Below are 20,730 nucleotides of genomic sequence, written 5' to 3' on the forward strand. Positions count from 1 at the left end.
TAAACAAAGGCAAAGCCCAGTCAATCTGGGCAATGATAAAGACAATAAAAGCTTCTACAAGGATATCAGTGACAGAAAGGTAACTATGGAAGATGTGGGCCCACTGCTGAAGAGGACATGTGACCTGGTGACACATACAATAGGCTGAGGTACCAAATGCTTTCTTTGCCCCACAATGGAAGAGCAAGACTGGCTGTCAGGAATCCCAGGAACCAGAGACCAGTGGGAAAGGCTGGAGCAAGAAAGACATACCCTTGGAAGAAGAGGATCAGGTCAGGAAATACTTAAGCAAACAGAAGAAATAAAAACACAGTTCATGCCTCTTCAGGTCACTTTTTTCTCTTTTTTTTTTTTTTTTTTTTTAAACTCATACTCAGTTTTCAACAGAGCAACATTACTATGCACAATATTAGATGGTTCAGTGGTTGAAGGGGACAAAGAGGACACACCTTGCAATCAGTTAAATTCTCAGTTGAATGTTATTTTCAGCAGCCAGCTCTATTACAGTATCCTTCCCACTTTATGGTGTAAGTAATTAAATGAATCATTTCTTGTTTTACATTTTTTCCATAAAAAACATCCTTTACCAGTTCTATCCAATAACCTTTTGGTTCTCATGTTATTAGTACATTGTTTTCTCCAGCTTGTGCAAAGAAAATAGATCTCTTGGAATAACAAGACCTAGTAATATTTCTCATTGAAATATTAAGAGATTTTTAATCCAAATTTGAATCTGTTCTCCTAATGGCCTCTCCATTATGGATGACTATAATGGATTCCCATAATTAATTCAGTGAAGCATCTTTTGTGTTCACTCTCTATAGCAATTATTATCCAAACATTAAATCTCATCTATGTTCTCTCATTTCTTTCTAATCTCTCCTTTCTTTGTCATATATCCTCTTTAAAGATAAACACAGATGAATAAAGGTTGAAGTCTACAGTGTTAATATTTATGAATAGCAGATAATTAACTTGTAAGTTATTTAAAAATTAAAAATATGCTCTTCAGATAATCTGCTCTGAATTTCTTACTCTTTATAAAAATCTAGAAGAAAATAAACAGTGGTTGTGGAGTATATCATCTTCAGTGAGTCATTAAATGGTAAAGCTATTCAAATACAGTAACTTAGATGAGCTAACTTAGGTTAACTGGTGCTACCAGAACTCTGCTAACACCAAGATCCACAACTGAAATGTGGATCAGACTATCACAACAATAAATTGTATACAAAGCAGTATTAAAATCACTTCATAATAGATGGCTGATAACCCCATGACTATACTGATACACTGACACTCTCGGCCTGTGTAAGTGAGAATCCAGGAACAGCATTACGAACATTTCCTGCTACTTGTATACCTACATATAGACTTATGAGTAAGGAAAACCATCATAAAGCAAATTACATAGGTAGCTCCAAAAGTAATTCTCCTGTTTATATCCATGAAAGCTACAACAGATATAAATAGCACAATACTACTATTTGGTAGAACAAACTCTCAGATATAAAACACTTACTTTCTACTCATGACAAGTTAACAGGTCCTATAGTTTAAGCCAAAACATTTTACCTCAAAATCCACAGCATTCATATTCACTAACTTATTTCTAATGCAGCTAAAAAAACTGAATATGAAAACAGACTGTGTGAGGAATAACCTGTTAACAATCCATTATCCTGAAAACGAGTAAAGGCTCATGTACTTTTCTTTCCTGTGTTAAGTCTTAACATGCAATACAAAAAGTTAGATATTACTACCTTTAAAAATCTACTTTCTTTGTGAGAGACGTATTAAGGAAATGCCTATCCCTGAAGAGCTTAAAGGCATTAAAAATAATAAATCAGAGGTTACAATTGTTCAGATGCGTAAACTTATTCATCTTAAGTCCACTGTCTTTATCCTACAGTAGAAAAACTTTGACTTACACAATGAAGGAAAGCTGGAATTCAAAATTTAATCTTTGCTTTAGAGTACTATGAATATTTTTAGCACTCCCACAAGACTCCCAAAAACAGAACAGATCACAAAATTCACACAGTATTCTTAGTACTCCTGAAACACTGCATGAAAATGGAATATATAAAAGTCAATGAACCCACAGGCATCACCAGAAATTGAAATAAATTCAGCTTGAAGTATTTGACTTTTAAAAACTTCAACCTGACCAGTTCATGACAACCAGTTGGCAGGGTATATGTTCCTCCTTTCTGAGGAATGTGCATATACAAACTGGAGATGCACAAGAATGCCCAAATATACAAATGATATTCAAAATAGAGCATAATACTGGAGATTGTTGTAAATGATTAACTGTTAAGCAAGCTTTATCTCCTTTTCAAGACCCATCTACACATTTATCCCTAAAATGTAAAACCTGTTTAAATAAATATTCCCAGATTATTTTACATCAGTTTTGCAAGAATTTCAGGAAGTAGGAATGAATTTGAGAGCCTCTTTAAGAACTTCTGAGAGTACCAGAAAATAAACAAAAAGCAGTGATTAATTTTGGATTGCTTGTTTTTAAGAACTTTATGATGACCCAACATATCAGAATACTTCAATCACATTTTGTTTCTAGACAGTTTAGAAAAGGTAGAAAGGAACAGTTTCATAACATTTTTTGTTAAACACAGCAACAGTCACTTGAACAGTTCTATTACATCTTAGATAAGGTGCTTAGTTGTAGGCTTTTACAGATGCCTATAGATGTTTTCAGAATCATAAAAGGTAATGGCAGCTAAGACCCTAGGAGAATTAGAAAGACATTCTGCTTACCTGCACATCTGAACTACGACTTCCACTTTTTGAAGCGAACAAACAATCCTCAGAATCAACTGAAAGCAGAGTGGAAGCAGAAGGAAAGAGCTCCAACTGAGATCCATGACTGAAGTTTACAGCCTCTGGATTTTTTTGACCGTCTTTTACTGATTCACTCAGATTGATCACAGAATCCCGTATGTTTGAAATAATCTCATTATTTTCTGCCAAAAGGCGTTCAAGATGATCTATTTTTTCTTGCAATATTGAAAGCTGGCCCTGCATAAAGAAAAATGGAAATTTAATTATTTCTCAGACTAATTCATGATTTTTTCTTTTACATCAATTTCACAGTAGTAATATCACAAAAATATTATTCTATATTTTATATAAAGACAATAAGTAAGAAATCAAACCAACACATGAAAACTACTCTCAGAACATGAAAAAAATAGCAGAAGTGATATGAAAATATTCCTAAAAGGTCACGTTGTTTCAAGTATCAACTATGCCAAATTCAAATTTTTCATGTCTATCAAAGATTTGCAAACCAAAATCTGATATTTTAATTTGCCACCACATCAGAACACCAAAGGGAAAGCCTTTTTTTTTTTTTTTTTTTTTTAAGACAGTCATATCATGATGGAATTAACAGGACATAAATGCTTTTCCTTCTACAAGTGAAATGTTTCAATAAATATTGTTTCTTATTTTCAGTGAAATGTGGAGAGAAATTAACAGAAGCACAAAAAAGATTTCCTTATCTGCCTGAATATTGTAATAATCTGTACAACTTGACAGTCAATACTGTCCTGGAAAAGACAGTTCAAAACAATACCATCTGCACTTAGAATACCACTTTCAGTTGCTGGAGAACAGGATTCTGTAGATGATTCTAGTGTACACCACAAAAGGAAGGATAGAAGATACAACACACACTGAAAGAAGTCAACATAGCTCCTAAGTAACTTGGAAGGAGAGATGCAGACTGACAGCACAAATCAATTTATGGCATTTAAAAACATATTGTTGGAGTACAGGAGATAGCGTAGGAGAGGAAGATGCATGGAATGCTATTCCTCTATGATGTACCAGCCACCCATTCCGAATCACTTTGGGTATGCTTTTTTTTTCCAAACAACAAATGCATTAGCTTTTCCACAACCACAAGAGCCCGTATCACCTAACATGTTTTTAAGGTTATTTAATCTTAACAATAATTTGTTTCTTTCTTCAGAAAGATTTCAACAGTAATAAAAGGTAGAAAGGAATTGGGTGTTTGTTCTCTATTACTAAAATTGTGGACAGACCCCAAAATATAGTGTCTGACTTTGTTTTGTCAAAAAGTTGTAATTACAACAGAAACCTCTGCGGATTCAGGTGTTTACGTTTCACCCATTACACAAAATACAGATAATAGTCATTCAGCAGACAGTCATTCTGTGATCTAGGTTTTTAATGACAAGCTAAACAGTTTCCTATGAAAAGCAGGAAGTATTACAAGTATTATAGAATAGTACTATCAACAGCTTCAGTATAATAGACTTTTTCCCCCCATGACAATCGTTCACTTAAGACCCTTCCATTTACCGCTTAATGTACAAATTGTCTTCTTCAGAAGCCAACCAATTCCCACTTCCGTAGTTTGCAAGGGATTAAGCCTTCTTTTAAAATTGTGATGAGCACTGTCTTTTAAATTCTGCTCAGTTTCGGAAGTCTGTAGGAAAATGCTTCCCTTAATAAAAGATACCAGTCATCCTCTTGACCTCTACTAATCATTTCTGTCATTTCATCTCTACAGCAGCTCTTTGTAATTATGCAGAAGTTTTAGTCTTTTTTAAACTTTACAGTTTGTAAGTTTGCACAGCCTGGAAAACAAGGGGACAAAATGCTGACTCAGTGTTTTGTTCTGTTCTTAGTTAAATGCATCCTGAAAACAGTAACGGTTTTTAAAATGTAACTCATGTAAAACCTTATTGTTTCTCAAAAGACAAAAATGCATCTTGACAATAGATCCAGATTATGTTAATTGAGACACAGGGCAAAGACCCTAGAATCTAAACAGACTAAAGTCAAATACAAGAAACTTACAAAATAAAATAAATGAAAAACAGGAGATCAATATGCAGATGACAGGACACAGGAAAGGAAAAAAAGTGTCGTTCCATGCCCCCTGGTGGCCCAGAAGAAACAATGAAGCATAAAATCCTTCACACACTACATTGAATATTGTAGGTACACATTTTATAAAATCAGTATTTTCCCTTTCAAAGTCTGATATTAAAAATAAAACCACAGGGAAAAGTTTCTCTACTCAGATAACATCCTGTTATTCCACTCTGAAATGAATAATGTAAAATAATACTCATTCAGACTATACAGGCTGCCCAATGTAGCCTCTGACCTTCTGATTCTTAAAAAGCTAAAATGCAGCTATCATCTAATGTAGCTATTACCTACTTCACTGCATACAATTATAATTCAAAATTATCAAATGAGTAAGCAATTAAAATGCTATTCACACCTATCTCACCACTATATATACTCTTCTTCTGCAACTGTAAAAACATACAACTGCTTAAAACTTACCATCTCATTCATGTATGTTTTAGAAATATTTTACCTCTGCCTACAAGTGAAGAACCTTATAGTGATTACCAACCGCCCACCAACTATCCTGTATTTGATTACACCACTAATCTGTCTTATGTTGTCTAGCTAAGTATTGTCTTTCTGGAAGCAGTCAACAGCAGACAGACATTTTTAAAAAACACCAAATACATGTTTAGACTTATCCTTCCACTGGCATATATTGCCAGCTTCTGGCAGCCAGACACACACTTCCACAGTGAGAGGTCATGTTATATTTCTTGTGTCTATAAGATAGACATTTAGTTTAAATTTCTATACTTTAAACCTTAAAATATCTATGATATGTTCTAGCATTTTACAGTGTATTGTGTGGCAAAAATATTTTAAAACTAAGTTCCCTGCTTCTTGTGTCCAAAAAAATAGTAATATTTTTCCTGTTCATCTTCAAGTAACAATGTTATATATTATAATAAATTTTCATCAATAACTTATTTTTAAGGGGTGGAGGATTCAAGTCTACATAGAACACTGAAGAGCAGTGATTTTTATAAGAATATTAAGCACATAATTACATTATCTTTGGAGACAGAAATCCTTACCCAACCTCCCATGGTGGAAACTAACAACAGACATTAATTAAAATGTTCTGCTTTCTTTTCCAAGGAGTATGAGATGTATCATGTCTCTCTTACAAACATTTCAAATGGGACGTGTAGTAACTCAGCTTGAAGGGAAAACATGAAATAAGCTACAGTTAAGAATATTTAACTACAGCCTCATGCAGCTTCCAATTTAAAACTGACAGGTAACCAAGTCTTTGTAGACTTTGAATGTATTTTCAATTTTCATTGAACAATACATCAGCTATTTAACTTCTAAGAAACAGCAGTTATCACAAACTAAAAGTGGATCCCAGATTTCACGTAGTATAAAAATAGTGATAATGTCAAGAATCCACTCTCAAGTTCATAATTTCATATAGAACCCTTGCCAAAAGCTTTTCTTTCTTTTTTTCCTCCAGTCTACATTCACCTTTTCTCCCTATTCATTTTTAGTGGGTAGGAGTAGAAAATGTTTAAAATGTAATATTCAATAATGAAATTATGTTAGAAGTTGAGTTAAACATGAAAAACACTCTAAGCCTTCAAGACAATGAAATTAACATAAATGGAATTCAGTTTCAACACTGATAGAGAAAGGTAGCTGACTTACACTGCCCCATTTGCTAGATGCCAGTTGATTGATGCTCATTTACTAGTAAAACAGATTAGAAACGTGTTACAAGAGCACCAGATAGATAAAACCAAAGATAAAACACGCAAGACCTATTTTGGTCACTAAAATCATACTCTAACAGTATTTTTCTTAATTAAGTTTGAAACTTTTCTACACATTGGGAGTGGAGGGCAGTTTTATTTTAATATCCGAGCAGAGATGCATTGATTTTATCTTAGTCAATTCTACCTGAAATGCTGTATTCTAAATGGCTTTGACTAGATGGCAAAACATGGATTGGTGTACAATTCATAAGCATCAGCAAATTTTACCCAGCATTTACAGCATTAATTCTTCCTAGAAGAGAAGCAACTCTCTTCCAAGACTTTGAGCTCCACCCAACCATGTAGAAAATGGGAGATATGCTTTCTGGGTAAGTATTGCTCAGTCTAAATGGAGACCACTAAACACCGCTCTGTGAATCTACATGTTTATTTTACATAAGGAAATGCAATGTGAAATTATGGGAATCATTTGACTTAATAAAGCCAGTCAACTACTTTTTAGTAACTTTGGTATAAATATCTTTCTTTCATTTCTCTCCACCTTCAAATACTGAAGGGCTGTACAAATAAACACTACTACACAAACTCAGGATATTCTATGGTTCTATGAAGTGCAAAGTACCAGCAAATTGAGCAGTACTGAAACTAGGTAGAGCCCCTTTGGTAGAATGGTGTCATATAAGCAGCTCATCTCTTCAGCATGCAGAAAGTTATCCAGGGTTGGACTGAAACTAAACCTTCCGAAGTGAGGATAACTCAGATTTCCTGAGGGAAAAGAGGGAAATGTACAGAAAGTGGAAGCAGGGTTGTGTAGCCCGGGAGGCTACACTATAGGGCTGTTGTCCGCATGTGTAGAGATAGGATCAGAAAAGCCAAGGCACAGGTAGAGCTGAACTTGGCTAGGGATGTGAAAAATAACAAGAAGGGGTTCTACAGGCACATAGGCAAGAGAAGACAAGTCAAGGAGAGCGTTCCCCCTCTGGTAAATGAGGATGGAGAATTGGCTTCCTCAGATGTGGAAAAGGCTGAGGTGCTCAATAAGTGCTTTGCCTCGGTCTTCACTGGTGGTCAGGCTCCCTGTGTCTGCCAGGACCCTGAACCTTGAGGTGTGGGTGAGAGGAGCGGATTTTGTCCCACTGTAACAGTGGAACAAGTTCGAGACCTCCTCTTGAAACTGAATGTGTGGAAGTCTATGGGGCCAGATGACATCCATCCTAGGGTTCTGAGAGAGATGGCTGATGTGGTTGCCAAGCTGCTCTCCATCATATTTGAAAAATCATGGCTGTCCGGTGAAGTCCCCGGTGACTGGAGGAAGGGAAACATTACTCCCATTTTTAAGAAAGGGAGAAAGGATGACCCGGAGAACTACAGGCTGGTGAGCCTCACCTCTGTGCCTGGGAAGATCATGGAGCAGATCCTCCTAGAAGACATGTTAAGGCACATACGTGACAAGGAGGTGATCTGAGACAGCCAGCATGGATTCACCAAGGGCAGATCTTGCCTATCTGGTGGCCTTCTACGATGAAGTGACGCCATCGGTGGATGGAAGGAGTGGATGGATGTCATCTTCTTGGACTTCTCCAAAGCCTTTGACAGGGTCCCTCATCACATCCTTCTCTCCAAATTGGAGAGGTATGGATTTGAAGGATGGACTGTTCGGTGGGTTAAGAACTGGTTGGCTGGTCGCAGCCAAAGGGTTGTGATAAATGGTTCTATGTCAGGGTAGAGGCCAGTCACGAGTGGTGTCCCCCAAGGCTCAGTCCTGGGACCGGTGCTCTTCAATGTCTTTATCAATGACATAGACGATGGAATCGAGTGTACCCTCAGCAAGTTTGCAGATGACACCAAGCTGAGCGGTGCAGTCGATACACTGGAAGGAAGGGAAGCCATCCAGAGGGACCTGGACAGGCTGGACAAGTGCGCCCACAAGAACCTAATGAGGTTCAACAAGGGCAAGTGCAGGGTGCTGCACTGGGGCCAGGGCAATCCCAGGTATTTATATAAACTGGGGGAAGAAGTACTTGAAAGCAGCCCTGTGGAGAGGGACTTGGGTGTCCTGGTGGACGAGAAGCTAGACATGAGCCAGTAGTGTGCGCTGGCAGCCTGGAGGGCCAACTATGTTCTGGGCTGCATTAAAAGAGCAGTGGTCAGCAGGGAGAGGGAGGTGGTGGTCCCCCTCTACTCGGCTCTTTGTGAGGCCCCATCTGGAGTACTGTGTCCAGGCCTGGGTCCCCCAGCACAAGAAGGACATGGAGCTCTTGGAACGAGTGCAGAGGAGGGCGACCAAGATGATCAGAGGGCTGGAGCACCTCTCCTATGAGGAAAGGTTGAGGGAACTGGGCTTGTTTAGCTTGGAGAAGAGAAGACTCCAGGGAGACCTCATTGTGGCCTTCCAATACTTGAAGGGAGCGTATAAACAGGAGGGGGATCGATTGTTTGTGAGGGTGGATAGCGATAGGACAAGGGGGAATGGTTTTAAGCTGAGACAGGGGAGATTTAGGTTAGATATTAGGAGGAAGTTTTTCACACAGAGGGTGGTGACGCACTGGAACAGGTTGCCCAGGGAGGTTGTGGATGCCCCGTCCCTGGAGGCATTCAAGGCCAGACTGGACATGGCTCTGGGCAGCCTGGTCTAGTGGTTGGCGACCCTGCACTTGGCAGGGGGGTTGAGACTTGATGATCTTTGAGGTCCTTTTCAACCCAAGCCATTCTACGATTCTATGATTCTATGATTAATTCTCCACTCATCTGAGGAAAAAAAAACAACCACGCACATTAGCTGCACTGAACAACCTACTCCTACCATTGTATGAAGCAGCTGCATTTCTTTATGTTTCTAATCTTTTCAAGACCCAAACTCCCCAAAACAGTCTGCTTTCTCACAGCCTTCTATCTGTTCTTGTCTATTTGTATTTGATACAGTAGTAAGGATTCTCTCCAGAAAGGAGCACACTGTTACCCAGCACAAGGAGGAAAGCCCAATAACACAATGAAACATTGCATGCAATGAAGGATTGACAGCAAGTTGAACATGAGCCAGCAGAGTGTCCTGGCAGCCCAAAGGGCCAACCATACCCTGGAGGGCATGAGGCCCAGCTCTGCCAGCCACTGAGCGAAAGGCTGTCCCACTCTGCACTGTGTAGTCTCACCTGGAGCCCTGGGTGCAGGTTTGGGTGCCACAATACACAGACATAAAACTATTAGAGAGCATCCAAAGGAGGGGTATGAAGATGGAGAAGGACCTGGAGGGCAAGATGTATGAGAGGCAGCTGTGGTCCCTGTGTGTGTTCTGCCCAGCACACAGGAGGCCGAGGGGAGGCCTCATGGCGGCTGCAGCTCCTCACAGGGAGCAGAGGGGCAGCACTGAGCTCTGCTCTCTGGTGACAGTGACAGGGTCCAAGGGAATGGCATGGAGCTGTGTCAGGGGAGGGGCAGGTGGGGGCTAGGGAAAGGTTCTGCACCAGAGAGCGGTGTGCATGGAACAGGCTGCCCAGGGCAGTGGGCATGGGCATGGCCCCAGGTGCCAGAGTTCTGGGAGCGTTTGGACAGTGCTCTCAGACACAGGGTTTGAATTTTGGGTGTGGAGCATCAAATTGGACTGGATTACCCTTGTGTATTCCTTCCATCTCAGGATATTCTGTTTCTCTATTCTGGGCAAGACAGAATAATTTCTTCCATTTAAGCATTCAACAATGCAGAAAAGAATATTAGTTGCAACTTTCACTTCCTCAGTAACGTTCACTCATTTTCTAAACACTGCTGCTTTCAACACGCACCTGCTGACCATTTCATGAACAAAAAAGACAGCTAGCTCAAATAGTTGAAGTGGAAGCATGATAGAGCATGACAGGCCTATGGATGAGGAAATCACACAAACTGGCAGGAAGAAGAGAAATCCACATTAGAGACTTCTGAGGTTAGGACAGCTAAAACTTATTACACATCCAGAGAGTCTGCCAGCAACCATCAAATGTTTGGTTCAAAACCAGCCAGAGTCCATTCTCCCTCTCACCCACATGAACAAACTGGATGCCGCAAAGGAGCAGGCAGTGTCCTACTTAAGAGGCTCTGGTGCACAAATAAGCTGAGGTGAGGACACAATGAACAGAGTTCTCCTAAGGATGTGCAATCCAAATCCAGATCATTGCCTATACAGACTTACAGCACTAAGCTTTATGGAAACTGAACTTCAAGTCTTTTTCTGAATTTACAGTCAGCTTCATCAGTTTCTGTACCAGTTCCTTGTCAATAATTATTTCCAAGTAAATCATCACAAATGATGTACGAACTTCATTAAAATCTTGATATCAAGGCTCTGGCCAGATGGCAGCATACCAAGATGGTAAGACCAGAATACATTCTCTGTTCACTGTTAGAGCACTGTACGATGAACAGAACATACTAAATGGTCACATCCTCTACAGAAAAAGCAAGCAGATAAAACTTAAAAATACAGCCTGATATAGCATAAAAGTTTAATATTTGAACACAAACTTTCAATGTGTTTTCACTTTGCAAGATTGGACACACAATAAAAAAAGCAAACATACAGTGCATCAGTCAAAAGCACAAGTCAAGGTTTTAAGCATTTATTAAGCTGAGCAGAAGACTTCTGGGTATTTTTAACAGTGAAAATTACCTAAATAACCTTTCTAACGATTTCAAACAATGGCTTATGTTCGAAGGAACACTGAAGACCATTCCAGCTCCAAGCTCCCATGGGCAGGGTTGCCAACCACTACATCAGGCTGCCCTGGGTCCCATCCAGCCTAGCCTTGAACACCTCCAGGGACGGGGCATCCACAGCTTCTCTGGGCATCCTGTGCCAGTGCCTCACCACCCTCTGAGTAAAGAATTTCCTCCTGATATCTAACATAAATCTTCCCACTTTTACTTTAAAGCCATTCCCCCCACGTTGTATCATTATCAGAACATATAAAAAGCCTGCCTCCCTACCAATTAAAAGCTTTCTTTGAGTGAGGTGTCCTCATATGCAGGCTGAATAAGCGCAGCTCCCTCAACTCTTCTTCCTAAGAGTACTGCTCCAGCCCTCAAATAATCTTCGTAGCCAGATCTAGACATATTTAACATAGCCATATCTTTCTTGCTTTGAGGCCGCAGGCCTAGATGCAGTACTCCAGATAAGGCCTCATGAGTGCAGAGAAGAAGGAGACAATCACCTCCATCACCCTGCTGGCTGCCCCTCTTTTGACACAGCCCAGAATACTATTGGCCTTCCAGGCTGCAAGCACACACTGCTGGCTCATGTTCAGCTTCTCATCCACCTGGACCCCCAAGTCCTCTGTAAGGCTGCTCTCAATGAGTTATTCTCCCAGTCTGTACTCATACCTGGGATTGCCATGACCCAAGTGCAACACCTTGTACTTGGCCTTGTTAAACCTCATTAGGGTCACATGAGCCCACTTTTCAAGCCCATCCAGGCATTCCTTCTTTCTGTCATACCAACTGCGCAACTCTGCTTGGAGTTATCAGCAAAGCTGCCAAAGATGCACTCGTTCCCACTGTCTATGTCATGGATAAAGATGCTAAAGAGCACTGATCCTGAGACAGACCCCTTGGGGACACCATTGGTCACCAGCTTCCACCTGGACATAGAGCCATTTAACACAACCTCCTGTCTGCAACCTTCCAACCAATTCTTTTCCCAACAAATAGTCCATCTTTCAAATTTGCATCTCTCCAGTTCAGAGATAAAGATGTGCTGGACCCTGTCAAAGGGGTGCAGAAGTCCAGGAAGACGACATCAGTTTCTTTTTCCACTGATGCTGTCACTCCATCAAAGAAGGCCGCCATACTGGTCTGGCAAGATTTCCTGCCTTTAGAGAACCATTCTAATTGAGCTCACTGTAATATTTTTGTGAGATCATGAAAAGAACGTGAAGCAACAAAACGTATGTATTCATGGCTAAGGTAAGCCACTGATTTCACTGACTTCACTACAGTATGTCAAGCAAAACTACAGCTGGGATGTGTATTTCTGGTATATCAGGTGCCTTCCACTCCCTGACATTCTGTGATGCTGCAATTCCAAAAGCAGAAGGCATAAAGACAGAAGGCTAACACCAAAGGTTGGTACCATACACAACTGGGGCACAACAACTATGGAGCATGAGCTGATGATACACTGTAGTTACAGCCACCTACAGGAAACTGAGGGCTAACCAAAGGCAGGCTGCCTTTTAGTAGAGAAACTATTAGCCTACCACTAACTCCAAAGCAAAGCTCACAAGATGCCTTTGTTCGGTCCTCAGATTCAAAGAACTGTGAGTGTTTCTGACATGTACTTGGCCCCAATTTCCTCCTATTACTGCTCCACCCTACTAGGAGTTATATTTTGGCCACGTGGTATTACTTCCGAACAACTGGTAAGCACAAATGAAATAACACTGCACAGTGCAATAATCACTGCTTGTATTATTTGCTGAGAAATATGTGAAGCATCATGTAGATGCTTTGAAAACAGGAAGCCAGCAGAGAAGCTTTAGTAGTAACACCAACAGCCAGGCCTTAATCCTTTGCTGGAAGGATACAGGAAATGAAAGAACAAGCCAATTGATTTTAGAGGAACTGTATTTCATCATCTCTGTTCAAGGCAATGCAGCTACAGAGCCCATAAAAGCAGTTCACATACATGAGACTATTAGAGTAAACTTGAAATAAAAAGGCACGGGGAGGTAGGAAGGAGTGATCAGGAGGAATCTTATTCAGAAAATTATTGTTTAAAAAGAAAAAAGAAGCAAAACACTAAGGATTGAAGTTGCTATATGTTTGTGATTTCCTTCTAATAAAGTTTAAGGGAAAGACCTAAGATAAGAAGGAACAATTACTTCATCCTATTCCAGTTATCAATCAGAATTGTAGCAGACCTGAGTTTCAGAAACATCTTTATACATGATGGGGATATGTCCCATAAAAGCCAAAGCAAGTTGTGTGAAAATGGTTAGGAAAAAAACAGCTTGGTTCCAAGCTCAGAGCATCACCAATCAAGTAGTGAGAGAAGATGCTCTGCTGTGTTGCTGCTTTGCCTTGCACAGGCAGAAAACGTGAAGACTACACCAAGGACATATTTCTGAAGCAAAATAGTCTTGCTCCAAAAGAAATCCTCCACTTAATTTAAGAAACACTGGATTTTTAATGTATTTCTTTGTCTTAAGAGTGCACCATGTTCTCTAAGGCTTAAGACAAGCAAAATTCAAAATCAAAAGAAATACACCACCAGCTTCTGTAAATGAACAGCTTTTATGAATTTACTCTAGCTCAAAGTAAAGTTAGTTGAGAAAATAAGCAGTTAGGCTAGTGATTTTTTTCTATTTGAATCCCAAATAGAAAATAGATTAATATGTGCTTATTCATATTTGGCATTCATTTGTATACAGTAACACTGGCTCTTTAAGTGAAGCTGCTCCACTTCAGACTTGATTTGAATGAAGTTTTTATTTAGCTGTATCAATTTAGCCTAAGAATCCCTTGTACCTGACACACAGTGCACAGGAGACAGCAAAGAACTAATCAACATTCCAAAACTCATTCCACCAGACAGTCACAAGGTATTTCAGAGAATTCTGTTATTACAGACAGAAGCAATATACTCTATGACTTTCTTTTTCTTTTGTAAATTACACCAGGTGATTTACACAATGGTAAGAGTTGAGGACTGGTTCAATAATAATATAAAAATGCATCTAACGCTATTCCTCCACCTTGAGCTTGTCTCTGCACAATGTTGAAACATCATTTCTATCCTGAGACAGGATGCTAGGACACACAGTAGTCTTGTGTGTGCCTTGAAACAGGAATTATCCTATTCTAAGGCAGGGCAGCAGGCATGCAGACCAACTGTACAATTTCTCACTTTCCGGATCATGCATTAGCTTTCTCAAATGCAAAAGCTGATAGCTGGAGCATTTTCCTCTCCATTCGTACAGCCACAGATGTTTTGAGACAGCCTTACCAAAAGGAGGTACTTTCCCCAGCAGCTTCTATTTGTTTACTTAAAGGAGTAGAGGAATGGGGAAGATATCCGGCAGCAATTCTACTGTTACTCTCCAGAACTTTAAAAACTAGCATAATCATTGTAGTAATAACACTGCCTAAACTGAGATGGTTAAAATAAGTATATAGCAGTGCCTGAACCTTCTTGAGCAGGTCATTATTAACTGCTGATGAGCTCTCTTAGATTTTCAGCCAAATGCTCTTTCTGAGCAGAGCATTCATAGGAAGCAGTCATGGTAGTAGTTCTGGACTTTGGAGATCTACATCAGAGTTGTACTGAAGGAATATAAAGAAAAATGGCAAGGGAGAGGAAGGGAACAAAGTCTGTGGAAGAATACCAGAGTCCACGGTATACTACAGCAAGAAAAGATCCTACAGTGACTACAAAGAAGTTCTGAGAGAAAGACAGAGATTGTGATATGGCCACCTTAAGAATGATACATCTACAAAAATCAGACAGGATCCATGAAGTTACATGCAGGAATTAGAGGAGAGGCAAGTCTTAATCTCTATATTGGCCACTGAGGACAATGAAAAGGCTGAGGTTCTCAATGCCTTTTTTACATCTGTCTTTAAAAGCCAGACCAGTTGTCCTCAGAGCACTCTACTCTCTGACCTGGAAGTCTCGGATGGGGAGTGAAACAAACTCCCCATGATTCAGGAGGAAATGGTCAGAGACCTACTACTCCACCTGGATTGCCACAAGTCCATGGGGCCAGACGAGATCCACCCGAGAGTACTGAGGGAGCTGGCAGAGGAGATAGCCAAGCCGCTTTCCATCATCTATCGGCATTCCTGGTCAACTGGAGAGGTCCCAGAAGACTGGAAACTTGCCAACGTGACTCCCATCTACAAGAAGGGTCATAAGGAGGATCCAGGGAACTACAGGCCTGTCAGCCTGACTTCGGTACCAGGGAAGGTTATGGAGCAGATTGTCCTGAGGGAGATCACGTGGCATTTGCAGGACAACCGGGGGATCAGGCCTAGCCAGCATGGGTTTGTGAAGGGCAGGTCCTGCTTGACCAACCTGATCTCCTTCTATGATCGAGTGACCCGTCTGGTGGATGAGGGAAAGGCTGTTGATGTGGTCTACCTAGACTTCAGCAAAGCCTTTGACACTGTCTCCCACAGTATTCTCCTGGAGAAACTGGCTTGGACAGGTACACCCTTTGCTGGGTAAGGAGCTGGCTGAAGGGCCGGGCCCAGAGAGTGGTGGTGAATGGAGTTAAATCCAGCTGGCGACCAGTCATGAGTGGTGTTCCCCAGGGGTCGGTGCTGGGGCCTGTCCTCTTCAATATCTTTATTGATGACCTGGATGAGGGCATTGAGAGTACCCTCAGTAAGTTTGCAGACGACACCAAGCTGGCAGGAAGTGTCGATCTGCCTGGGGGTAGAGAGGCCCTACAGAGAGATCTGGACAGGCTGGATCTCTGGGCTGAAGCCAACGGGATGAGGTTCAACAAGACCAAGTGCCAGGTCCTGCACTTTGGCCGCAACAACCCCAGGCAGTGCTACAGGCTTGGGGCAGAGTGGCTGGAAAGTTGTATGGAGGAAACAGACGTAGGGGTATTAGTCGACGCTCGGCTGAGCATGAACCAGCAGTGTGCCCAGGTGGCCAAGAAGGCCAATGGCATCCTGGCTTGTATCAGAAATAGTGTTGCCAGCAGGAGTAGGGAAGTCATTCTCCCTCTGTACTCAGCCCTAGTGAGGCCCCACCTCGAGTACTGTGTCCAGTTTTGGGCCCCTCACTGCAAAAAGGACATTGAGGCCCTGGAGTGTGTTCAGAGGAGGGCGACAAAGCTGGTGAGGGGTCTGGAGCACAGGCCTTATGAGAAGCGGCTGAGGGAGCTGGGATTGTTCAGTCTGGAGAAGAGGAGGCTCAGGGGAGACCTCATCGCTCTCTATAACTACCTGAAGGGAGGTTGTAGTGAGCTGGGGGTTGGCCTCTTCTTTCTTGTAACTAGGGACAGGACAAGGGGGAATGGCTTCAAGTTGCGCCAGGGGAGATTTAGGCTGGACATTAGGAAATACTACTTTTCTGAAAGAGTGGTCAGGCACTGGAACGGGCTGCCCAGGGAGGTGGTTGAGTCACCGTCCCTGGAGGCGTTCAAGAAACGTTTAGATATAGCGTTGGGAGACATAGTTTAGTGGGGTTGTTGGTGGTAGGTGGATGGTTGGACTAGGTGATCTTGTAGGTCTTTTCCAACCTAGCTCATTCTATGATTCTATGATATACTGTAGGTACCTAATCTTCCCAAAATTCAGAGACTTCTGTTCTATCATACAGACCTTCAGATATGATGTAAACACACCATCAGTGATGACAACGCTGTAAGTTACCTCATTAGTTCAAGTTCTGTTACAGTTGTCATAATGCCACTTTACCATGGTGCATTAACAACATTTACTTTAAAAGTGACTACTGAAGCCTGCTTTTGCAAATTCAGCCCATAAAGAGACAAGATACTATCATGGCCTCCTGAATCAAACCACAGATTTTCTTTCACACAGCAGCGAAAAGCACTGACAAGCATTTTAGTTATAGAATATATAAAAGCACCTTCTTAGGGGTATTTATGCTTCTTGGGAGATCTTCTCCCAAAATTATTTCGGCAATTATTTCTACTGGCGTGCTTGAACAACTACCTGAACTCTCAAACTAGAAATGAAGCTCAGGAAGAGCAACTCTTGAGCATAATGGCAGACGCAGCTCAGAGAAGACTGATTTACAAGCCTCAATCTGATGCACACTATCATGAGATCATGCAACAAGAAGAATCTGGAAGAAACTGTGAAAACGAAAGCCAAACAGCAATTATCAACATTTTACCACTGGTATTAGGTACCACATTCTTTAGGTGAACGCAGATCAACAGGCATTGGCAGCTAAAAGTCCCAACTCTAATCCTGGCAGAAATTGAAGTCTAGATAGACAAACACTTATAAGCTTAGAGGGGAGGATGCTTCCAGTGGTACCCGCTTCTGTCCTCTGAGGTTATGTACACCACGTGCGTCAGGAAGGGTAACTTTCAGGACATGCAAGGTCTCTTAGCAGAACTGCACAGAGAAACAAAGTTGAAAAATTAACACATTATCAGATCAGAAAAAGATAAAATGAAGCTCTCAAAAAAGTCGTGAAAAACATTTCAATTCCTTTTTCTAAGCAGTAAGAAAAAAACTGACCTTTGTTGTCATGAAGGAAAATGCCCTCCTGAATCCACAGACATTCAATACGCTGCTGCCAAAGCTTTCCACAAACAAAAACTGCTTCAAGTTTTTACATCTGTGACTAATTTCACTTACAGTACATTGAGTTCCGGCAATGCTATGCTGACATAGTTTTTCTGTAAGCTAAGACAGCATATTCTTCTCAAATATTTTTGGTAGCTCCTGTTGCCCTTCATCTTTCATTTCAACTTTAAGCTGATGCATGACAGGGCTCAGAAAATTATTTCCTACGTTCCAGAGGTATTCCAGTTTTTAACAAAGAGAAACATTTCTATTTAGAACCCAAAGAGCAGCAAAAAAGTTCCACCAGATTAACATATAACTTTCTCGAAGGATAAAGCAGTAAGAAGGAAAAGGTTAATTATTCACCAAAAGGGGATATGAAACAGTGCTGGCAGAGGATTCCGCAGCAAGAGCAAGCAGCCTCAAAGAGATTTCTGTATAGAAAAGGCAGAAGAAAAGTGATCACTGACAGAACATTCCAGAGGTCAGAAGAGAGGAAGGAGGACGGACAGCAGAATGTTTTCCTGACTTTACACTGCAAGACCAATGTTACACTGCTGGACACTGACAGGAATTTCAACTGCAAGATACTGACAATGGAAAACCAACACATCCTGTAGGTCTTCCATATTCACTTCAATTTTTAAAACCAAAACACGACTGAAAAAAAAAGACATGCTTTCCTATTCTATTCTTTACCAGGGTTAAACTCAACCAGTGATACAAAGACATGAAATGCTCTGCTAATACTGGCAGTGACTGCATCACCAAAGCAGCACTCACAGTAGCTTTTACACATACCAAACACATTACCTTCCTGCTGGAGTTACAGACCAAGCGGATGCAGCTGCAAGAGACTGGCCTTTCTTCTCCACTGCCTCTTTCCCATTCTCTTGGTTCCAAAACAGCCAGTGGCTGACCTCTGAACTGTAACTCCAAGAAGCAGAGGCTGAACCAAGCTCTGTCCCTTCCTACACTGAAGTCGAGGATTTTACCTTGGCCAAAAATAAAATGGTGTCAGCTATTATCCTCGCTATAAGAGAGAAGCTGGTGACTCTATCAGAAAAATAAAATGTTATTTTTTGACATGCCTTCTGAGTTCCACCTGACACCTCACTGCTGTACTAAGACACTTCCAGTTGTTTCATTTCCCAAGCAGAATAAATACAAGAAAAAAAAAACGAACTGTATCTTTAGTTCCTAATTTCCTGTAATTTTGGTCTACTACTGCAAGAACATAAAACTCTTCATACGCAGCAGTTCTGTCCTTCTGCACAGCATGCTGTGTGTTCTCCAAAACACTTTCATTCCTGTTGCAATTAGAGTTAGCTTATTTTAACTCTACAACTAAACAGCTTTTAGCTTTCCACCCATGCAGGCACCAAGACAAGGCAAGGTGTTAGGACACGCTCCCTAAAACAGCCACACCGCGCTGCCAGCTGCGAGCCACCTCCGGCTCCAAACCAACGCTCAGTAACAACGGCGGCCCCAGCGAACTCGGTGTTCCCACCCCCCCCCCGCCTACCTGTTGACGTCGTTGAGGCTTGGCCTCCAGTTCTCCGTTTTCAGTACCAACTCCGCCGGCTGCCAGCGCCGCTCACAACGAACCCTCGCCCCCCTCCGCCGCCCCAAGGCTCCGCCGCGGCCGGACGCAGCACCGCCCCTCCTTACCCGCGCCGCGCCCGGCAGCGCCGCCCAGAGGCGGCACCGCGCGTCCTACCCCACCGGCCCACCCGCCCCGCTGCCGCCGAGGAGCGGGGCCGCGCTTCTCCGCTACCCCCAGGCGCAGCGCCCCGAGGGGAGGAAGCGGGCGTCCCCGTTCTTCGCTTCCCCGTCCCCTCCGCCCTCTCCGCTCGCGGGATGAAGGGCGCTCGCTCGCCCCCGCCCCGCCGCGGCCCAGAGGCGCCGCGCTCACCTTGGGGAAGGTGCCCTCCCGGCGGGGGCTCTTGGGGTGGTCGAAGTGGCCCCGGTCCAGCATCAGGTAGAGGGAGAAGATCACTACGCAGAACACCGCGCTGCCCAACACCGTGAACTGCCGGCTCAGCTTCATCGCGCCACGCTCCCGCCGCCCCGCGCGGCGCTGCCAGGGGAAAGTTCTGCTCCCGCGCCGGGCGGCGGCAAAACCTCGGCAGCGACGCTCCTCCGGCGGGGCAGCCCCGGGCGCTCTCCGGAGAAGTGCGAGAAGTCACCCCCCACGCCGGGCACGGAGCGCCGCCCGGAGACCCGCGCCGCTGCCGGAGACGAGCCGGCAGTTTCCGGCAGCGGATCAGGTTCGGGCTGCACCTAGCAGGGAAGCGGCGACGGCAGCGCTGCGGGGCCGAGCGAGCGCCGCTGACTCCCCGCTTCCCTTCCTCCTTCTCCGGCCGCTCCGTTCCTCCTCGCCACCGGCAAGCGGCGCCGGAGTCTGGTACTTCCTCTCCCGCCCCGCGGCCGGAGCGCTGCCGCTCCGAAGCACCGCGGGCCGCCGCCGAGAACACGCTCCGCGCCGAAAAGAACCCCCGCCCGCCAGCGCCCAGCCCCGACGCCGCCAGAACGCCGCGCTCCTCCCCCGTGCGGGTGGGCGGTGCCGGGAGCAGGTCACGGGAGCAGCACCGCCCCCGCTCTCCGCCCCGCAGTTCGGCTGGGCCGGGTCGGACCGCACCGCCCCGCGGCCAAGGGGGCGGTACTGCTCTTCCTCCGCCGCGCCGGCGCTGGCCCGGCGCCGTCCGCGCCCCGCCCGCAGAGGGCAGCGGTGCAGGAGGCCGTAGCAGGGGGCTGTCCCCGAGGCCCCGCCTGGAGAGGACCGGAGAAGGGCGTGCTTCCCGGTAGCCGTGGCCGACGGCAACTCGGTGCTCGGCAGAGACTTGTCAGC

The 20,730-nt window shown here is 43.3% G+C and overlaps 1 protein-coding gene across 6 annotated transcripts in view; it reads right to left on the minus strand.

Annotated features, from left to right (window-relative positions):
- Window positions 1-20,429, minus strand: part of MAN2A1 (mannosidase alpha class 2A member 1) — a 134,290-nt gene extending 113,861 nt beyond the window's left edge. For 4 of the 6 annotated variants that reach the window (XR_002433190.1, XM_021379733.1, XM_021379732.1 and 1 more), the window contains exons 1-2: window positions 19,795-20,429; window positions 2,782-3,042 (exon numbers count right to left, since the gene is read on the minus strand). Coding sequence is in view for 5 of the 6 variants with exons in the window: in XM_021379733.1 (XP_021235408.1) it covers window positions 2,782-3,042; window positions 19,795-19,929 (396 nt within the window). In the remaining variant the exon portion in view is untranslated. Of the gene's footprint in view, window positions 1-2,781; window positions 3,043-6,567; window positions 7,479-19,794 lie in introns of those variants that run through there. The other 2 variants (XM_021379729.1, XM_021379730.1) reach the window with 2 other exon arrangements.

The sequence above is a fragment of the Numida meleagris genome, chromosome Z (assembly GCF_002078875.1).
Source record: "Numida meleagris isolate 19003 breed g44 Domestic line chromosome Z, NumMel1.0, whole genome shotgun sequence".
Lineage (NCBI taxonomy): Eukaryota > Metazoa > Chordata > Aves > Galliformes > Numididae > Numida > Numida meleagris.